Source organism: Malania oleifera, chromosome 6 (genome assembly GCF_029873635.1).
Source record: "Malania oleifera isolate guangnan ecotype guangnan chromosome 6, ASM2987363v1, whole genome shotgun sequence".
Lineage (NCBI taxonomy): Eukaryota > Viridiplantae > Streptophyta > Magnoliopsida > Santalales > Ximeniaceae > Malania > Malania oleifera.
This window is the reverse complement of record NC_080422.1, coordinates 74,809,140-74,832,308: the sequence shown is the minus strand read 5'-3', so window position 1 is coordinate 74,832,308 and position 23,169 is coordinate 74,809,140. Positions and strand designations below refer to the sequence as shown.

General features: G+C 33.9%; 1 protein-coding gene across 2 annotated transcripts; it reads left to right on the top strand.

Annotated features, from left to right (window-relative positions):
- Positions 1-5,544: 5,544 nt before the first annotated feature.
- Positions 5,545-22,626, top strand: LOC131157377 (oligouridylate-binding protein 1-like). 2 transcript variants are annotated; one of them, XM_058111475.1, is made up of 13 exons: positions 5,545-5,754; positions 5,873-5,996; positions 6,975-7,036; positions 7,388-7,490; positions 7,740-7,816; positions 7,887-7,948; positions 8,069-8,156; positions 8,294-8,369; positions 8,507-8,537; positions 9,551-9,670; positions 10,506-10,591; positions 13,034-13,207; positions 22,028-22,626. In XM_058111475.1, the coding sequence occupies exons 2-13, from the start codon at positions 5,895-5,897 to the stop codon at positions 22,301-22,303; spliced, it is 1,257 nt and encodes a 418-aa protein (XP_057967458.1). In that variant the 5' UTR covers positions 5,545-5,754; positions 5,873-5,894; the 3' UTR covers positions 22,304-22,626. The 2 variants fall into 2 exon arrangements, with proteins under 2 accessions (XP_057967458.1, XP_057967457.1); XM_058111474.1 differs by having other exon boundaries at positions 5,578-5,996.
- The last annotated feature ends 543 nt before the right edge of the window (positions 22,627-23,169 follow it).

Here is a 23,169-nt window from a genome sequence, read left to right as displayed (position 1 = left end):
AGGAGAGTGTAAAAATTTTGCTCCAACAAAAGATTTTTGCAATAAAAAGGAGTTTGGGGGAACTTTGATTAAATAACTAGCCCAAAATATTTGAGAGAAAAATTGGCTAATTAAAGTTGGTAATCAAAGATATGAAGGGGGTATATATAAATTTATAAAAAAATTAACCTTTGGGGACATGCTTGGTATTTTTATAATTGTTTAATTAAAAAATTAAACGTGATTAGCGTTGGAAAATAACATGAACTCAAGAGGTTGGGTCGACCGGTGCTAGCGCTGGTCGGTTGACCTCACACAAGAAATTTAAATTTTAAAAGAGGTTCAGTCGGCTATAGAAGATGTCGGTTGGCTAGCCTAGGCAACTTTCCAAACCTTCGTAGGTTCGGTCAGTTGAGGCTTAAGCAGGTTTGCCGATTCTTTAGGGTCAGTCAGCAGAGGGCATTTTGTCAAAAAAATGATAGGTCGACTAAGCTTGGATAAGAGGCTAGATACGCAAGGCCGGTCGACTGGACATTTTAATTCAATTTGGGGTCGGTCGGCCAAACATGACCGAAAATACAATTTTGCCCTCCAGACAAGTTCAGACAGCTGAGATGTTTTAAAACATGAAGGGTAAGTCGATCGAGGACAGTTAAAAACCTAATTTCTATCTAATTTTGACCTAAAATGATTTAAATCCTTTTTGTATGATTTTAGTTTTTATGAAAAGGATTTTTCATGAAAGAGTTGGGTACCCTAGGGTCTGTCTATGGTCATTTTGATCTTAATATCATATCATGCAAGATATGCATTATTACATACCAAATATAAACTAAAATGCATTAATGACATAATAAATGTCTTCTTCTTCTTTGCTCTTTTGATTCATAGAATACTTCAAATAATGTATTCTTTGAGTTCCTTCTGGCATCCATCTATAGTTTCCTTATGTGTGTGTTGAATTAACATGTTTAAGCACTAAATACACACATAAGATACATGTGTTTTGTCAGCATCAAAACAGAGATCATACTCAAAAGTCAACATCTAGTTCTAGTTTAACATTTATGAAATTGATCAAGCTTGAGTTGAGTTTCGAGCCTAAAATTTTTGAGTCAAGACGATTTCGAGTATTTTATTATGTCAACTCAACTTGAATACACCCCTAAAAAAGGCATCCAAGGTGGAAGATTTAGAAAGGAAAATTCACTCTCGTGGACTTGTACCAAAACTTATGAAAGAAGCTATGGGAAGCGAGGGCAAACTTCTATGGGCAAAGTGGATATAACAACTCAAAAAATTCACATGCAAGAGTTGGAGTGGACTATCAAGTACAAGGAGAAACAACAATCCCAATTTCTGACATATAAGGAGGAGTTATGGGACAAGCTTCATATTGTTATCCTAGTCTACCATGTCATATATAAATGATCTCGTGCCTTAGACCCCTTACTCCAGCAAGTTGAAAAATTAGCTTAAGAGCTATCCTGTCATTAAGGGAATAAACTTAAAACAAATTGTTTAATCAAATTGATTATCCAATTTAAGATGATCAAACATATCAATTAGTTTTTATTTTTGATTTCCTAACTATTACACTTTTGTGCGTATGTGCAGGTGCCAACATGGAATTGGAGAATCCTACCTTTTTTTTTCTTTTTCCTTTTTTTTTTCTTTTCAATGTAAAAGATTTAATTTCCCTGTATTTTTTTTCTTGTACTTTATCATTTTATGAAATAAAAATAAAATTTACTCAATTTTTGTTATATAATCCCTGGACAAAATGGACCCGGGGGGGGGGGGTGTCTACAACTTCTATCATTTATTTTCTCATATCATGCAATCGAAATTTCATGTATGAAAATAAAGTGTTTTATTTGATATATTCTTAAAGATGCTATTATTTTATGCATTATGCAAATTAATTTATTTGATAAGAGCTCAAAAGATAACAATAGAAGTATTGTTGCATAGTGCACATGTATTTTTGCTTAAATAAACTTAAATACTATTGGCGGAGAGGAAGCAATAACTTGGAGTTTAATGCTACGAACTTCCAGAATGATATAAATGGACTAAAGACGAAGAAGAAGAATTTTAGGGAAAAGATCTTTAGATCTCTTTCTTTTTTATTTTTGTTGCTATTAATCTAGATCGTAGAAACCTCTTTGTATTTGTATATTTATGTTCGTGTTTGGTTGTAATAATTATTTTTTTATCAACTATAATATTATATACTTAGGATACAGTCATATAAGCATAATCATTTTATAAATAAGCTTAAAATTAAGAAAATTTTTTTATTAGATATCAAATTGCACCTTTTATATACAGGACAACATACACGATTGAATAAGTGATCAATAATATTTAAAATTTTTTTTAATATAGGTCTTTTATTTAATACTATTTTTAATTCTTCAAATTTATTTATATGCTTATTCTTGGATTTACAATTTGAATGTACAAATGCACATGCTAACCTGTTAAAACATTTTGTTTTTTTCTAAGGAAAAGTAATATTATAGAATACATATTTCATAATCATAGGCTACTTACAGTGTATTTATAACCTATTAAATAGACATTTTAGGAAATGTAAATTTTATATATATATATATATATATATTGATTATTTCATTGCAAAAGATATGACATCCAGTTGTAAATCATTCTTTTAAAAAAATAATAATAACATAAAGACAATGTGTATTACCCAAAGTTAAAAGCAATAAGAATAATGTCCTTTATAGAATCTCTAATATGGTAATTCACAAAGAATTATATATATTTCAAAAAATGATTAAGAAATTATTCAATTCCCTTTTTAATTTTATTTTGAAAGATAATTTTTTTAATATGTATGACATAATATTTGCTGTAAAAAAATATTTAATAAAGAACTATTTATTTGGGGTAAAATTACTTTTGGAAAGATAAATTAAATATTTTTTAATGTTTGGTAAAGTAATTGAAAATTGTTAAATTGTAAATTTTATAATATTTAAAACATAATACAAGTAGAATAGAATGATTTCAACCAAATTTTTTTTTACCCCAATTTCTCGACTTTTGAAAATTGTACTTTCAAAAGCTAAAATTAAAACTCACCTAATTTAATGTTATTTGATAAAAAAAAATTGATGGAATTGGTGTATTCCCAAAAGTATGGTGAATTGGGTATTTAAATTTTTTTTACCTAAGTTAGGTTCATTCCACAATCAGTATTATTCAATTTAGGGTCTTTCTATGCATTCAGTAATATCACAAATAATTAACTGAACAGATATTTAAACAAATATGACAATCTCATTATTTACCAAGTATTCATAATATTTAAACTATAGACATGTATGTAAAACAATCAAAGTAATAAATAATCAAACATACATGAGCGAAAAATTAAAATGCAAAAATTTAAAGATTAGACATTAAATATGTTATTAGGGTTTAACCAAACTTGCTTGCGTCCTCGCCTTAAGCCGCAGCTCAAGGATACACTAAATGCTCTCTTTAACCGAGCTGAGCGATGCCACTTGCACTATCCTTACGGGGCGGACACTCTCCAACTCAAATTTCGGAGCTGAGCCATAACCAGTACATCTTACAGGATGGTACTCCTAGTTCTCCTAACTGGGTTTGAATCAATATGAGACTTTCTTAACCGGATCTAAGCCTATCCGAAACTCTCCTAACCGAGTCTGAGTCAATCTGATGCACGTTACAGACCAATGCAATCCTCTTTCGACCACATGCCGGGAATAGAACAACAACAATAATAAAATATTTGTACAAAATAAATGCTTCTGAAATAAGTAGGGATGTACAAATTTAAAGCTTTAATGCACTCACATATGATATGAATTTAATGCTCAGGTGAGTATGTGTGATTTTCTCTCAAAAATATTTTCTAATTAAAGCACGAGAGTATGAAATAATTTTGTCAAAATTATGAGAAACCTTCTAAGCAAAGATGATACATATAAAACATATGCTCAAGGTACTCCCATGAAATTTTCCCAAAATAATTTTTCAAGTAGTGTTAAAGGGAAACTAGGGTTTTGACACAAAAAGATTTTTGTAAGCAAAACACAAGTGAGCCTTAGAATTTTGCAATGGATGTGCAAGATTTACAAGTAATAAAAGGATTTCTCCACAAAATGTTTATCAAAGAAAATGCGTGGAGAAAACACTAAGATTACTCTCACAAAAATGATTTTCAAAAGGTAATATGAGTGAGAGTGAATGTCTTTAAAATATGCTCAAAATAAAATTTCTTTCAACAATCCCTTAAAAGCAATTGATTTGCTAGCAAGGGAGTGAAAGAACAAACAAATGCTCTCTTAAAATTATTTTCAAAAAGAGTATAAGAGAGTAAAAAAATTTAAAATATAAAATATTTGGAAAAATTTTCTAATCTAAGCATTAGTTAAAAATTGAGTGATGAGAGGATATATATAGATTCTGGAAAAATTTTAACCGTTAGGGATACAACGGGAATAATTAAAATTGTTTAATTACATTTTAACGCTGAAAATTATTTTTTCCCGAGAGGTTCAGTCGACTCAGGACATCGTCTGTCCTTTGTAAAAATTTGAAATTTTCAAGGTTGACCTAGGGAAGTAATGGTCAACCGCCAAGGGGCAATTTTCAAACCTTCATAGGTTCGGTCGACCATGACATAAGGTCGATATGCCGGATCTTAAGGTTCGGTCGACTAAAGACATTTTGAATTAAAGCGCTGATTGGCTGAGGAAGACCAAAAGGAGGTTGGTCGACCGTGATAGTTGAGTTAAAAAATGGTTGATCGATCAAGCACAAAAGACAGGTCGGTCGGCCGAGGCACGTTTAAGCGTAAAAGGGTCGGTCGACCTAAGCTTTTTAATTAAGCCTAAAAATGCAACGTCGGTCGACTGAAGTCTTTGTAAAATTAATTTTAACCCTATTTTTTCCTCAATTTTGACTCTAAAGATATTTCAAAAATCTTGTTTTATTTTACCTTTTATGAAGAGAATTTTTGATGAAAAATTCACTGCCCTAAGGTCTGTCTACGATCTTTGATTCCCTACGGTCAGTCTATGGTTTTGTCTGACCATTCAAATCATATCATGCAAGATATGTGTATTATTGCATACCAGATATAAAAACTAGATGCAATTACAATAAATGCAAATATGTCTTCTTTTTTTTTTATTCTTCTGTCTTCCTCCTAGCTTTCATGTCCCTTGTCCTTATGTGTGAGTTGAAACATGATCTGTTCAAGCACTGAATGCACATATAAGAAACATGTGCTTTGTCAGCATCAAAATAGGAATTAAACTCGAAAAGTTAACAAAAATATCTCTAATTAACAAATACAAGTTCAATTAAACTAAACTATTGGTTAAAATAATTATTTAATATTTTAAAAATAAATTCAGTACATAAAAAATTACATAAAATTTTTTAATATCAAAATTACTTAAAAAAAATTTAATATCTACAGCCAAAAAAATAAACTCAGTAAATAAATAGGACTTTTTTTTTGAGTTGATAAAAAGTGGGAACTTTGCACCCATAAGAAGTAGAAGAAAAAGAAAGAAGAAGGCTTGGAAGCCTAGGTGTTATTTCCTTTTCCATTTCCATTTTCGAATAGGCATTTTATTTTTATTTTAAAAAAAATATTCATAACATTGGACAGCCTCTTGGCTCCTTCTCCCTCTATATATATTTACAAAAAATCTGCAGCACTAGACCGCCTCTTTCTCGGCCTTCTTGTCATCGTCTTCCTTCGAGGTTTTCTTTCTTTTGTTTTCTTTATTTTTTTTTTATTTTTTTTTATTTTCAGTTTATTTTTCTTTCCCTCTTCCTCGATTCTGAAACTAAACCCTAGATAATATTAAATCTGTAAAAGCTGGATAATATCTTCCTGGAAGATGCAGCAACAGAGGCTTAAGCAGCAACAAGCCTTGATGCAGCAGCAACAGCAGCAGCAGCAGTCTCTCTATCAGCACCCTGCTCTCCTAGCAGCTCCTCAGGTTTTTTTTTTTTTTCCCGTTTATTTTTCTTCCAGAAGTTGCTCTGTGTATGTGCGGTGTTTTGGTTGGTTTGAAGCTCTGCTTGTGTTTCGAATTCAAATGATTTGTGAAATTTTAGCTGCGGTTTCGGTGATTTTAGGGTCTCTTTAGAAGATTATTCATGGTATGCTGCCTAAAAAAATAAAAATAAAAAAAATAAAAAAAACCCTTGATGAGATTTCTCTTATGATATCTATTTTGGATTAAAGAAGTGTTCTTTTGATGGAAATTTTTTCGAATTTTCGCGAGGGAAAAATGATATGATTTAAAGTGCAACCAGATGTGTTCTCTCGAAGCTGAGCAAATGATTTCCTGAAGCTTCACCTGGAATAAATTTGAACCGAGAACTTTCTAAAGGTCATGGCTCCAGAAAAGCGTCATGTGTCTGTGGCTTGTTTTTATTTTTAAGGATCCTATTGTGAGGGGCAGCTGATTCAGTGATTTTTCGAGTGATGAATGCAGAGCTGTTATTTCCTTGAAGAACCGACCATCACAATATGACTAAGGACTGGAGACTTTATTTGTTGACGAGCATTTGAATATATCCAAACCTTTTTCTTATTTTTTCGTCTTCTTGCATTTCATGAATTTGTGACATGGTTTGATGCTTGTTTAAAAATTGAGCCAACAACATAATGATGCATTTGATAGTTATAAGAACCCATAACAAAGTCATAAAATTATTTTTTCTTGTAGTTGAACTGGGATGAGAGGTTGCCCTTTTTTCATTTCCGTTTTAGCGTTGTCAGTTGACACAAGTTTTAAAAGCCACAGCATAGTAGTTTAGGTATATCCACATGTTGCGGCCTAGCATGCTTATTATATGTTTGTGGAAAATCTCGCAGTGAGTGTTGCTATTTTATTTTAGGCGTTTCCCCCTTTGTCTTTGGCTTTTTTCTTTTTTTTTTTTTTTCTTTTTTCACTTCTTTTATTTTGCAGATAGAGCCTATCTTGAGTGGAAATCTGCCTCCTGGGTTTGATTCAAGTTCATGCCGCAGTGTGTGAGTGTCATATAGATGTTTCTTTTCTTTTATTTTTTGTGTTTTGTTTCTTTTGTTTTTTATTATCTTTATTCTCATGCATGTTTAATGTTTTTGAACTGGGTGTGGCGTAAATTCTTAGGTAAAAAATTCCGTTGCCGTCTTTCTTAACAGTCTGTTGCTTGAATTTCTTTATACATGCACCCAACCCAAGCATATATTTATTATTCATCTGAATTTTAAATTTCTCTTTTGTGGTTTATGTGGTATACTTTTGCGTGTTATTTTTTGTTATTTTCCTTGTGGGCATGACCCATTGCCCAGCTATTATAATAAAGCTTAGCTTTTGCTTTGAATCCATGAGAAATGTAGGTATGTAGGAAACATTCACCTACAGGTCACAGAACCACTTCTTCAAGAGGTTTTCTCAAGCACAGGTCCCCTTGAAGGATGCAAGCTCATTCGAAAGGAGAAGGTCAGCATTCATTGTGACAATTATTGGAAGTTTTTTTTTATGTTAAACGGTCGTCTAAGATTATACTTTGTTATATGCTGGGAGTGATTTCATTGGAATTTTTCTTTGCATTGCAAACGTGTGAGTGGTGTTGTTTTATCTGTTGCCAATGCTTTCTGTTGTTGCATTTTAGAGATTTACCTTCTTTCACATTTGCATCTTCAACTTACTACTGATATGGATACTCCTTTTTTCTTCTCGTATATGCAGTCATCCTATGGGTTTGTGGACTACTTTGATCGCAGATCTGCTGCCCTTGCTATTGTGACACTTAATGGAAGGCATCTGTAAGTAAAACTTTTGATGAACTTTTGTATAATGTTTTCCTAGTTCTCTGTCTTATTATGTAGTTTGCAGGTTTGGGCAGCCTATTAAAGTTAATTGGGCATATGCCAGCAGTCAGAGAGAGGACACATCAGGTTTATACTGTTGTTGTTGTTGTTGTTATTACTAAGCAGACTTCTTCTGCTAATTGATTTTTCATGCTTTACTGCAGATTACTTTCTAAAACTTATGTTTGTTTTCCTCTTGGCATGTAGGTCATTTCAATATTTTCGTTGGTGATCTTAGCCCTGAAGTTACGGATGCTACATTGTTTGCATGCTTCTCTGTTTATCCTAGTTGTTCGTAAGAACCATTTTCCTGATCTTTTCTTCTTGTATTTACTCATAATCAGTTGGAATTTTTGGGGAATGCAGCTAAAGTAAAACTGGACTTTTGTTTGAAAGATAACCCACATTTTCTTACACATGTATTGGATACAGTGATGCAAGGGTGATGTGGGATCAAAAGACTGGCCGCTCAAGGGGGTTTGGATTTGTGTCTTTCCGAAACCAGCAGGTATTCAATTGATATATTAAAGTTTCTAGTTTGTTTTAAGTGGTTGTTTTTGTTAGTTTTTTGTTGTCTTTATTTTTTATGTTCCTTTTTCATGCTGCGATTATGTTTATTTATTTTTATTTTTATTTTTGCTACAGGAGGCCCAAAGTTCTATAAATGACTTAAATGGTATGTAAAATTAATTCCTTTGATGTAATTTCTTTTCTATTCTTGTTTCTTTATATATACACCATCTATCAAAATATTTTTGGCCGAAACTGCAGACAAAAAAAGACTTGGGCAGTATTCTTTTTTATCTTTAGTGTTTTTATTGAGATTAAGAAGTAAGAACTATGTCTAAAAAAGTTAACCAGTGAAATTGTGATGGCTTTTCATTGGCATTCAACTTTTTCCAATCACAATTACTAGAATAGGAGGAAATGCGAAAAAACACGGGGAAGAGAAGTGGAGGTTTTATTAAAAAAGAATGTTAGAAATTCTGTGAAGTTTGGGATGAATTGAATAGGGAACTCATTGAAACATAACAAGAAGCTTTCTTGAAACAAGTGGAAAGTGCTAGAAGAGATACAGGAGCCAACAGGGAACCTTTTAGAGTGAGAAATTTCTATAATACATTGTAAGAAGTGCTTTGTTAATCTAAAAAAACAATTGCGAGGATCCTTTTTTGTTACTGATAACTGTCTTTGTTTATATAAGCAGTGTCCGATGCATAGGACACCTTTATGGCAGTATCTTGGTAAAAGATTCATAGCAGCTTCAATCACTCCCATTAGTCAGAGGCTTTTTGAAATGCTTCTCAAGTGCCTTTAAAATGTTTCTCTAGTGTTGCATTGATGTATCTGAAACATTGCTCGAAAAAATTTTCAGTAAATTTCTCATTCAGTTATCACTTTAGTCAAAATTTCCTAGTAACTTGTACAAACTTAGAAATGGCTGCAACATTAATTTAGATTTATTTCAATAAATTAGTTCAGGTGTTGATCTCCAGCTTTTTAATTTAATTGAATGTGCATCCCGAAACATTCAGTTTCTCTTTCAATTGGATATGTTATCGTTCTTAATATAAGCCCGTCCTTTTTAGTTTTTATTGACTACATGACATTTTTAGTTTTCCATTTCCTTGTTTCAATTGGAGTTGTATGATTTTTGGGTTTTTTATTTGTCCGGAATGTATATTACAGGAAAGTGGCTTGGAAGCAGACAGATTCGGTGTAATTGGGCAACAAAAGGTGCTGGTATTAATGATGACAAGCAGAGCTCTGATGCCAAGAGTGTTGTGGAACTAACAAATGGAACATCAGGTGAGCTCATTCATGTAACTTCCAGAAAGTTTGATAGAGACTTGTAGGACGCAAAGTTGTTTAGTTAAATTTTTGCTTCTATAATTATAATTTGTTACCTTCAAGTGGTGTTTGGTTATCAGAAATTGGCTCTAGGAATCAAAATTAGAATGGTTGATTCCTATTCCTAATGCTCAATTTGCGGGAATCATTTTGATTCCCCTTCCATACAAGAATCAAATTCCCCTTTCAGCCCACTTTTTGATTCCAACCTCTCTTGTGCGAGAATCAAATTCTAATTCCAACCGGAATCATAGAGATTTTAGAATTACAATATTGACCTGCTGACTACGCTTGCACATACTCATATACATCTATACATAGCAGAACCATTTATCTGTCATTCCATTTTTGATTCCAATGCATTCTGATTTCACTTTTGTTTCTGATTATAGTTTCAAACCAAATTTCACTGTACGTTTGAGTTCTATATATATGCTTTTCATTCTCTCTCTTATGGCTTTAACCTTTAACCTATAATGTTTGTCATCCCCTTTCTGGTTTTTTTTTTTAATTATAATGTTTTAATTGTGGCCACAAAGAGGGGATATCGAGGCAATGAGACCTATTGACATTTGTGCTAGCTTGATTCATCCAACTTGTTTCAATAATTTGATTGATCCAATTTGGTATCAATCTCAATAATTTAATTTAGACGACGTTGCATGGTTCTATTTTAATGACTTGATGTTCTTGTATCAAAAATGTAAATTTTATATGTTATGATATGGGTGCTTGAGAAGTAAACTTTTTCTTTCCATCTATAAGCATGTATAACCATACTATTCTTCTGCAGAAGATGGTCAGGAGAGGACTGGTGATGATGCTCCAGAGAACAATCCACAGTATACCACAGTTTATGTTGGCAATCTTGCTCCTGAGGCAAGGATTAATTCCTTTTATTCATAATCATTTTTCCATATTGGTTCCTTACTAAAATTCACATTCCATGGGAGGCATATGACCATTATATGAGCCTTCTCTTTGGAGAGGGCTTAAGGCAGACAGCAGTTAGGTTGGGCTCACTTATTGGCATTTTGATCATGTCTCAGACACCTAGCAGAAATTAGGAGACACTTGGTATATATTTGAACTTTTGATTTTGTATAATGAGGTCAAACTTAATGAAAGTTTACATCTTGAACTAATTCAAAACCATAAAACACAGAAGTAGGTAGCTGTATTTCAGTCGGTTTTATCAGACTTGGATGGCAGAAAAAATCTATAGCTATAGGAATCCTATCAAAGGATGCATCCAAATAACTCAAACACTTGTACCAATAAGCTGTGTGCTTGTTGAGCATTGTTCATCCCTTGCAAAGATACATTCCCAATGTGTTCATAGTATTGGAATAGAAATTTTAAATTTTGAATGCCCTACACACAGCCGATATGCTTTGGTGATTAGATGCATGATAGATTGTAGATATCTGGAGATTTTGATTGTAAGGGAAAAGTTATAACTCTTTTATATTCATTTGTAAAAAAATATGGTGCCCGGTAGATGTGGGGTGGACGATTAGCCTTGTTTGGTTTGGGATTGGGTTATGCCCTAGACAGTGTTGGGTTTGTAATTTGTTGCAAAGCAGAGACTTGGGGGCTGGAAGGAGAAGGTGAAGAAAGCTTTGGCATTTGGTTCTTTCATTTCTTCTTGGTGTCCGTGGAGATAACATAATAGCAGGGTGTTTGATGGGAAAGGGTCTTCTGCAATTATCGGATTCAGAATGTTGTGACGTTGTTAGTATTTTTGGAATAGCCCCCGGGCATAAGCTCAGGTGGTAAGGAGGTTCACTAGATGGCCTTGGAAAAAGGTGAAGTTTGGGGTTCAAACCCTGCCGCCTGCAGCGCACATCCGCGATTTACCTCCTACGTGTTGGCTGAGGGCACAGCTGGCGTAGACGTGAGATTAGTTTGGTGCGCAAGTCTAGGAAACCCGGTGTATCCAAAAAAAGTATTTCTGGAACATGTCTTGTCCATTTCCTATGGGTGATTGGGCATTGAGGATTTTTTTTAATTTGGTTGTATTTTTTCTGTGTACTAGGCTGCCCTTAGTCAAGAGAAATGGGATACAACACCTGTTTCAATCATATACTAGTCACATGTTCGTGCTCATGGTGCCATGTTGGGTCTTATCTTTAAGATTTGTCACATTGGTTTGTTTGGATCATGTTCGCCTTTTGTTCTTTGAATGTGTCTATCCAACAGTGCATGGCACAAAATGTGCTGTTTTGAAATTTTTAATCAATTAGATAGGCAGGTCAATCCAATGCTTACATTAACCTAGCATTCAAAGTTGCATATAATGGCAGGCCACTCAAATAGTCATTGGAGCTAAAGTAGCCTAGCATCACAAGTCCACAAAAAACCTATGAAGGAATGAAAGTTGGGCATTAACTAGTTAAAAAACCCCTTAAACCATGCCAACACATTAAAACAAGCCTCAATGGGCTATGCCTACAAAAAGAGCTGATTAATTACTGAGTGGCATATATCTCTATGCGCGTGTGCATGTGTGAAGAAACTTTCCCTTCTTATCAAAAAGGGCATATCTCTGTTTAGACAGTTGAGGGAGAGGCAGGGAGGTCATTGATAAGGTTCATCATGGAAAATCATGTTTTACCGAAGAAGGAAAAAGGTTGCACGCAGTGCACAAGGCCGTCGGGGGGTCTGGAGAGGGCATGATCTTCGTAGTCTTGCGTCCATGCTTGAGACTTTTTCTTGTTTGAACTTTGACCTTCAAGTTTGGATATAACACCTTTACCATTGAGTCAAGGCTCACCCTATTGTTAGTTATAGACATGATGAAGGCCACAAAAGTAAAATGAGAGCGTTGCCAAAAATGAAAAGACTACTATGAATATGTATTGACAACACAGCTATGTTCTAATCTAAAAAAACAATGGCAACCACATTGCAATCAAACCCTTCAAATTTGTACTTCATCATAAATGTAGGTTTGTGCACCACTAAGACACAGCAAGAGAAGGGATGATAATCGCCATTGAAAGAATTGTTATCATATGCAAATTTAGAACACAGATATTTCCAGAAACACTGAAGATAAGTTTTAAAGTTTAAGAACATTATGCTTTTTCTGCTCTTTCAGAAAATTGAGAAATGGAAAGAGAATTTGGAGTATTATAACTTTTTTCTTCTATCTAGGTCCTTTTTCTGCCTAAAAATAAACATTAAGAATAAATAGGGATTAGGGAAACGTGTCTTCTGCAACTTGTTGCATTCCAGCTCATTGCATGCATTATATATGACACTGCTTGGATTTTCGTCTTTTAGTGTTTGCAGTTTCTCAGAAGCCAATAATTGCAGGTTACTTCAGTTGATCTCCATCGACATTTTCATTCGTTTGGTGCTGGAGCTATTGAAGATGTTCGAGTGCAACGAGATAAAGGTTTTGGCTTTGTGAGATATAGTACCCATGCTGAAGCAGCTCTAGCTATTCAGATGGGGAATGCTCGGATTCTCTGTGGTAAACCAATTAAGGTACGTTCTTATGCAATGATAGATTTGCTTATATGTTTCCGATTCTAGTTGGATAGTTGTACATTTCATACATCAGTTATCAGTTTAGCTAGTGGTATACTTTTTTAGAGTGTAATTTTAGTTTTTTATTTGCCAGAGTTTCAGTTAATGTATGAAACTCAGACTGGATTTAACTGCACAAAGTGGTTGGGTCATTAGTCACAAGTTCAATTGCTTGGTCACATGGTTGTGTGAAGACATTCTAAATATATATCTACATCTATATACATAGAAGTATGAGTAATGTAAGTTACTTTGTGGACAAAAATTTTCATGTCTTTTGGAAGTTTGTCATTCCTAAAAGTAATTTACTTCCACCATATTTACATAAAATTTTAATGTCATTCAGGTAATTAATAAACTAGTCTTCTAAAAAATAAATTTATTGATTTAGAAAATATTTTTTAGAGATTCACTAAAAAAATTAGTATTTATAAATATATTAATTGATTAATCACAATTTATATTTTTGTTTAAGTACTTGTGCATAAAGGAATTGTATTTTCACATTTCACATGTTCCTTTGTACTATGTTAGCATATAATTAAATAATATGTCAATATTCATTAAATAAAAAACATGACTCACGCATATGTGGTATGGACAATTAAATGTTATTACAACAACAACAACAACAAGAAGAAGCCTAAAGTCCCACCAGGTGGGGTCGGTTACATAAATCATTTTCTGCCAGTTCATCTGATCGAGAGCATTTTCATCAGCTAGATTTGGAGCTACTAATTCCTTCTTCATTATCTTATTCCAAGTTATTTAAGGCCTATTTCTACGCCTTTTCATGTTAGAAATAATAACTCACTCCTCCTCATAGGTAGGGGTGGCAAAACGGGTTAATGGGTCGGGTTCGGGCTGGTCATAAATGGGTAGGGGTTAAACAAGTTCGGGTTGACCCGTTTAATATCGGGTGACTAAAATATAAATCCAAACCTGCCCATTTAATAAACAGGTTGTAAACGGGTGATGATGTAGGACGGGTAGGGGGCCTTGTCCTACGATTCAACCCTCATAAGCACATACATTCGAACCACTTTAAATTAAGAATTTAATTACTCATACATAAACACCATAAATCATGCTATATTTCACATGTTCAAGGATTTTGAAAAGGTGTACGATGTTGTTCAGAAATTAGTCCCAAGAGTTCTTTCACAAAGGAATCAAGTTATATGCAATAAAGATGTTATTCAAAATTTCAAGAATTTAGGTTCTATTGTTAGCAAGCAATATTCTCACAATTGATTTTAAACTAGCAAGTATCAATATTGCAATTTATGGATTCAAAGAGCTTATTAAATATGAAATTTCAAATTTCCAGGAAAGGCTTACAATATAAAATAAGGGGTCAAATAAATGTTGAGATTACCAAGAGAGTTGTTTGGATGATTTTGACGCTTTTCAACACAAGTAGTCCACACCTTAGGTTCTTCGTACAAGCTTTGAAATACCAACGAACACAGCAATGCAATGGAGTGATGGTGGCTGTGTGGGGATATGAAGGTGCTGGCCATGTGGGTGTTTTTGGGTGGAGCTCGTGTGGGGTAAGAGGGAGGTGATGGAGATGGAGTCGCTAGGTAGATAGTGGTCTGTCACCACCTAATCTCCGAAGAGAACGCGTAGCCTCACTCTACACAATCAAAATGATCGGACAAAGCTAACAAGCTTTAGCAAAGGAATTTTCTTTCAATATTACAATATTCAAACTTAGCTTTTGTTCTTACAATGAAGAGATATATATAACTAGCATGGGGAGACAAAGCATTAATAAGCTTAGCTAGCATGGGGGGACAAAGACATTAAACAACTAACAATTCTTATACAAGCTTGGGAGACAAAGGAAATAAATAAAACAACTTACAAGGCTCATTAATGACCCAACTTACTAACACTCCAACTTACTAGACACAATAAATACTAACACAATTTACAACACACACAACTTACTAAGACATGTACGTGCAAGCTAACAAGCTAACTTAGAATTATTACAACTTTAAATATGAACATATGCCAAAGAAGGGGCCCAAATATGGGTGGGGCCCAATGGAGCAGTGTGGGGCCCACATGGGTCTTCTTGCTTCAACACTTCTCTTGGATCTTCAAATAGGGTCTTCAAGCACCTAATAGTCTTGAAATGAAATGTCCAAGAAAAATATAATAATAAAGTCTTTTATCAAGAGAAGTCTTCAAATCAAAGAGTCTTCAAAACAAGTCTTCAAATAATTCATTCAAAACCTACAAACAATTATGAATTGATGTGGACATCGGGGGTCGTCCACGTATCAGCATATCATCAAAGGAAATGTGGACATCTGGAGGTCGTCCATGTATCACAATGTCTGAAAATGACATAGGTAGGGGCCGTAGGGCATGCTGATCCCCATTAGGTGACCCGTTTAAAAAAATAATTTATATATTTTAAATTTTTATAATTTTTTTTAAAAGAAAAGCACTCCTTATTTTATTTATTAAATATTAAAAAAAACCTAAAATGTTTTTTATCTAAAGCAGATAATAGACAGTATCAGTATTGGCCTATTGGGGAAACAGAAGCAGGAAAAAACACAAAGAAAATGTGAAGAAGAGAATCAAATATAGATTAGTCCATGAATGCGCATAAACAGGACATGGGTAGGACTAGAGACCATTCATTGGCAAGGACATTAGCAGAAATTCCTCACGCAAAACAGATTAACTATGCAATCCACAAAATAGTAGCCACCAAGATGGGTACTGCCATAGGAGAATCGGGAGATCTCAGATTAGATCTAGGATTCTAGGGTGGCCGTTTATTGCCTAGTCGCCTGTGAGGCCATGCGTATGGTATTAAATAACAGCCGTTACATAGCGGGAAAATAGGTGGCCGATATCGTTATAGGCCACATTAGCAGTGAGCAGAAAATTCATGTGGGTAACGGCCGTTACGGAAACGTAATGGCCGTTACTCTAACTTTACGACACGTTATGGCCGACAGCCCCTTACAGCATACCTTATCTCCTCGAGTCTGCTCCATTTTGTGCGTCTCTCCTTTGTCTGATCTCGTCATTTGAAGCCTTCGAAGAACTGAAAAGCAGCTTTGAGCCTTTGAACCCTTAGATCTGTTGTGCTCTGCAAGCTAAGTTCCCTCTTCCCTCGAATCACTCTTCGAGTCTTCGTCTCGTTTGTACAGCTTCGATCTACTGATCTGAAGCTTCAAAATCCCTAAAATCCCCAAAATCAGCTTCGTACAACTTTGTCTCCCTCAGTCCTTCGTCATTTGTCTACTTCGTCCAGCGTAAGAACCCAAAAATCAGCTTCGAATCTTCGAAGCTTTCAATTCCTCCATTCGAAGACTCCATTTGAAGCCTTCGATTCCTCCAAAATTTGGAGGCTTGCAGGTTGCAGCTGCAGCAGCTCTCTCGCAGGCTTGCAGCTTCCATGGGAGTTGGGAGTGGGTAAGTGGTAACTAGGTAGTGGTCAGTGGGTATGTTGCTTCTTCACTCTTCACTTAATAATTTAGTTTGTTTTATAATTTCAATTTATGTTTTATATAAATTGTAAATTTCAGTTTATTTAATTAGTATATAAATTGTAAATTTCAGTTTTAAATTTAGTTTCTTTTATAATTTCAATTTATACTTTATATAAAATTATAAATTGTAAATTTCAGTTTATTTAATTAGTATATAAGTTGTAAATTTCAGTTTGTTTTATAATTTCAGTTTATAAATATAATTAGTATATAAATTTAGTTTATTTATTATTTAATTAGAATATAAATTAACAATTGTAAATTAGTAATGATTGTATAAGAAGAATTTATTAATTAAAATAAAAAATTAGTATAAAATTTTTAACATATAAAATTTATAGAGTTATTTGACTTTGAGAGAGTTAGAACCTAGAACTTAGAACTTAGAAACTTAGAGTACAGATTTAGTAAAAAATTATTAACTAATATTCTACATATTTATTTATTTTTAATACCTTGCCAATTAATAATTTAATATTAGATCTACAATTTATGATAAATTCTAATTTGTACACAATTACTCAAGTCTCAACTCTTAAGTGACTCAAGTACAAGTATATTACCCTTTAAATAATTAAATTGTAAGATTTACAATTCCATATTTATTTGGTTAAGATTTACAATTTCATATTAATTACATTTCTACATCTTTTTACTCATTAAAGTAATATAAACTATAAAAAAATATGTTTTTTTTTTTTGGTTGTAAACAGTGCACTAAAATTAATATAAAAATCATAATGCCTATTAAAAAACATTTGTAGGTTGAATGAAGGCCTTTAAAATTCATTAAAAATCATGTATTAATGGATTTCATGCTTATTTTTCGATTTTGGCATGGTTGTGCATGCGTGAAAAAAATTCATGATCGTTACGCCCGCTTCTCGTTACGTAACACCCGCGTCCCGCGATCGTTACGTGACGTTACCCGCAACTGCAATTTTGAACCATGGCCGTGTGTGAAGCATGAGGCGGCGAGGGTACTGCTTCTCGCCTAGTCGCCTATGACTGTGAGGTCGTGAAAGCATGGCTGCGTGAGGCAGTGAGGCCACTAGCTAGGGTCCTGAGGCTGTGAGGCTGAGGGAGTGGGGGAGAATTAGTGTCCAGTGAAGCTGAGGCCTGAGGGAGTGAGGTAGAATCAGTGAGGCTGAGGGAGAATCGAGGGATTATGCAGATGGGGAGTGGGGACTAGGTTTTTACAGTATATGTAATAAGTTAAACGGACCCATACCCACCTAACTCATTTAATAAACGGGTTGGGTTTGGGTTGACCCGTTTATAAACGGGTCAGCTTGTATCAAACCCAAACCCGGTTTAAACGGGCGGGTCATGGGTCGCTTGTCAGATTTCGACCCATTTTTCCACCCCCACTCACAGGTGTGCTATTAGGCCTACGTTTCAAATGCCCAAATCATCTAGGCTGCCCCTCTCATAATTTGTATTCGATCGATGCTATGCCTAGTTTATTACATATATGCTCATTCCTTAATTTATCTTTTAATGTTATACCCCTCATCCACCTCAATATTTACATTTAAAAAACTTATACATTTTGTACAATATTGTTTCTTAGTTGCCCAACATTTTGAATCATAAAGCATAGATGACCTTATAACTGTCTTAGAGAGCTTTCTTTTTAATTTTAAGGGTATTCTACGATCACCAACACATCTGACGCACTTCTCCATTTTATCCAACCTGCTTTAAGTCTTTGTATCACATCCTCTTCAATTTTTCTTTCTGCTTACATACTAGATCCAAGATATTGAAATCTACTAGTGTTGTTAATTTTTTTGATTATCAAGTTTAATCTTTTCTCCAATACCCACCTCACATTACTGAAATTAGATTTCATGTATTTAGTCTTATTCTTTATCTTAAATTCTTCAGACTTTGAAATAGTTCTCTAAAGTTATAACTTAGATTCCATATCACTTCGACTTTCATCAATTAAGACAATATTATCTGCAAATAACATACATGAAGGGATCTCGTTTTGGACATTCCTAATGAACTTATCATCCCTAAAACAAAAAAATAAGGACTCAAAGTAGAACCTTGATATAGATCTATTGTGTTTGGAAAATCTTTAGAGTTTTTTTCTACAGTTGTAAAATTAGTCATTACTCTATCATACATATTCTTAATGACCTCTATACATTTGCTACAAACCTACCAAAGAACTTCCTTAAGTAATCTATTATAAACTTTTTCTAGGTCAGTAAAAACCATATGCAAGTCCCTATTCTTTTCCTTAAAACTTGTTCATTAGTCTTTTAAGAGATAAATAGCTTTTGTTGTCAATCTCCCAAGCATAAAATCAAATTGATTCTATGAAACTCTTGTTTCTAGTCTTATTTTTTGTTCAATTACTCTTTCTTGTAGTTTTATCGGATGACTCAATATTAATTCCATAGTTGTTATTACAATTTTAAATCACCTTTGTTTTTGTATAAAGATATTAATGTGCTTTTTCTTCGGCATTTTTTTTTTAAATAATAGTGTTGAATAGATTTGTTAACCATATATGGCCTTTATCCCCTAAACATTTCCAAACTTCAATTGGTATGCTATTTGGTCCTATAGATTTTTCACTTTTCATTTTTTTTAAAGCCATCGTAACTTTAAGGGCTCTAATTTTGCGAATAAATTTCTTACTTTTAGTCTTCTTCCCATTTGTCACTTCCAAATTCAAGCTCTTAGTTTGGTTTTCATTAAACAGCTTATCGAAGTATCTCCACCACCTCTATTCCATGTATTCTTCTTTAGTTAAGAAATTAGCATTCTCTTCCTTTGTATATTTTATGTTACCTAGACCTTTGCATTTTTTTCTCTAGCTCTAGCAAGTTTATAAATGTCTTTTTCTCTTTTTATATCTAGTCTAGTATATAAAGTATCATAAGCTTTATATTTAGCTTTAGTTCACTAATGGCCTCTTTTTGCATTTTTTTTTCTTGCCTCTATACTTTCCAAAGTTTTCTATATTTCTACAACTTTGCCATGATTTATATTAGTTTCTTTTTGTCTTACAACTTTTTGCCTTGGACTTCTTGATCCCACCACCAATTTTATTTACTACTCTAGTATCTTCCTTTGGACTTGCTTTAAATCTACCCGTTCTATTTCAGATAGTCTTAGCATCAATCTTGCCTCCTATTGTCTAATCACATTCTTTGAACTTTTTATCTTTTAAATTTTACTATGTTCTCCCTTCAAGCTCCACCACCCAATCCTCTTATGTTGATTTATGTTTTTCTTTCATTTTTTAAATATATATATATATATATATATATATATATATGATAGAGTTAGCCATTTTATTCTAGATAGTATTAGCTTCTACCTTATCCCTTATTATCTAATCACATTATTTGAATATTTTATCTTTGAATTTTACTATATTCTCCCTTCATGCTCCACTACATAGTCCTCGTGTTGATTTATGTTTCTCTCTCATTTTTTAATATATATATATATATATGTATGTATGTATGTATGTATGTGTATAAAATATTAAAACTCTATGTTGTGTAGCCAGCGAAACCTTCCCTTAGGACAACTTTACAATCCTTACAAGATAGATGAGACCCCTTCCTATTTAAGAAGAAATTTATTTGGCTTTTATTTTGCCTGCTCATGAAGTTATTAAGTGTTCTTCTCCTTTTATAAAGCAGGTATTCAATATAGCAAAGTCGTAAGACATGATAAAATCTAAAATTGTATCACTGACCTCATCTTTATCTCCATATCCATGGCCTCCATATATTCTCCCATAACTTATGTTGTCCTTTCTAATGTGTCCATTTATATAAGCTCCTATGAATGTATTTTTAGACATTGGTATCCTTTGTAAAATACTATTCATATCTTCCCAAAATTATCTATCAAGGTTTTTTGCTAAGCCTATTCTCATATGCAGTAATGACATTTATTATTTCTAGGCGTAGACCTATTTTGATTATAATGATCCTATCTCCTATTCTTTTAACCTCTACTATTTTATCTTTTAGATCTTTCTCTACAATGGTTCCCACCTTGTTTTTATGTTTCTCTTTACCACTGTACCAAAGTTTAAATCCTGATTTTTCAACTTCTTTAGTTTTCTCCCCTACCCATTTTGTCTCTTACAGGTAGATTAAGTGAATTTTCCTTCTAAACATTGTTTCCACTATTTCCATGCGTTTGCCCCCAAGTGTCCCTATATTTCAAGTTGCTAATCTAATCCTTTGCATATACAAACTAAAACAAATTATTTCTCATATATTGAAGTTTTAAATATATATATGGTCTTCATGCTATAATTTATATGCTCAATTGTAATAACATATTATCAATTTATTTTCAAAAACATTCAAATGATAGTATAAACTATTCAAATGTATTAGTCATTTGCAATCATAGGAAATGCACTTGGCATATTTACTGGTATCTAAAAAACCATCAATATACACCATACAGTAAGAACATTCTGAAACAATAAAAGATTATATTTATTTCATTGTAGTTTGTTGGTTTATGGTGTGTGTGTGTGTGTGTGTAGGGCCGGCTCATGCCCTTAAATATGTATCAAATGCCATCATAACTCTTCGTGCTATGATTGTTTGTGATTGATCCCAATTAGTTTGATCTAAGGCTTGTTTAGTTGGAGTCAGATTGTTTAGTGACTATTTTGCTATGATTCTTGTGGCTATTTCTGGAGAGAAATCATGAAGTTGCCATTTTCCCATTATGTTTTGTTTTGGGAAAGGGCTATTAATTGTTACAACTAGTAGACCAGATGCTCTTTTGTGGTAGCCCTGGCTCCCATGTGCCACGACTGATGCATATTCTCTTAAAATTTTTAAACATGAATGTTCAATATTTGTTCAATCAGTGTTGCCTACAACTCAGACCATTCTAGTTCATGCGACAGGATTGCCGTATGACAACATGATCTAAAATGTGGAACATTAGTGGTGTCTTATATTGGTGAAAATTATATTAGGCCACTTGTATAGTTTTGGAGAGAAGTTAAGGTGTTAGTAAATGTAGAAGACATTTTATTTAGTGAAATAGAATGAAAATGGAAATATAATTGTGAAATAGAATTATAACATGATAATTCTCTACTTTAACCAAAAAATGCTATGCTGTGAAAATTTTGTACAAATTGGTGTTACGCTAGCGTTTTAGCATTTTCTGAAAACTAAATTTCAAATTTCAATAGTTTGCCCCATTGTGAAACATGATTGTCCAATACTTTTTCACATTGCAGTGTTCATGGGGTAGCAAACCGACTCCACCAGGAACAAGCTCTGCACCTCTTCCGCCTCCAGCAGCTCCTCATATGCCAGGGGGCCTTTCAGCCGCCGACCTGAGCCGACAGATGGCGTTGAGCAAAATGGGTGTTCAAGCTGCTCTCATGCATCCACAAGCTCCACATGCTCTTAAGCAGGCAGCCATGGGGATGGGTGCCGGAGCCAGTCAGGCAATATATGATGGTGGATTCCCGAGTGTCGCGACAACCCAGCAGCTCATGTTTTACCAGTAAAGGCCCCTCTTGTAACACCAATTCCCTGGAATTATGTCTGCGGACAGCTGGAGGATGCTTTTACATTTTTTACTCGTTTTTCACCTAGTATTGTGCTCATGATGTAGTGATATGCGTGGGTGTGTTATATGGGTGGGTGAGTGCTCTCTCTTTTGAGGGGATGGAATTGAAGAAACGCAAACCCTTTCCCAGTCTAGTGGGAATGTGAGAGATGTGATTTGATGGGGCTCATAGAGCCATTTATTATGAACAGTAAAGTATTATACATGTTTTCTTAGTATTATTAGAAGTATGCTGTTGTCTGAGGATTAAATACCTAAAAATGGCCTCTCTTTGGTAGATTCTTTTGACTTGAAGGCTTGTGGAAAGTGGTTCAGCATTTTTAAAGCTTTTAATGCCTTTGAAGCCGTGTTGATTTGCATCAACTTGAACCTACAAGAAGCAGGGTTTTCGTTATCTCCGCTTAAGCTTTTGTTTAGATTCATTTTGTTTACTGGGAGATGAGGTTTGAGGGAGGGTTGGAAATTCCGGCCCTTTCTCAAAAAAATTGAGAATGGTTCGGCTTCAATACGTTAGGATGCAGGAAGGTGTTTTTATTTTCTATGTTATTGCAATATTTCCAAGACAAATTAATCCACTCTTGGATTGGCATCTCTAGGCTGTCCTTCCTAACTCGGAATATTAGGAATGATGGTTTAGGCCCAGCGGTGGGTAGGGGTTCGCCGCCACTGGGAATGATTTTCAAAGCACGAGTCCCAAATATTTGATTATTTTCATTCATGAATGCCAAATGGGGCCTTGATGGGATGAACTTCATACGACTGTCCCAAGTCTTAGAAGAGAGACCATAGGCACCGGCGTCGGAG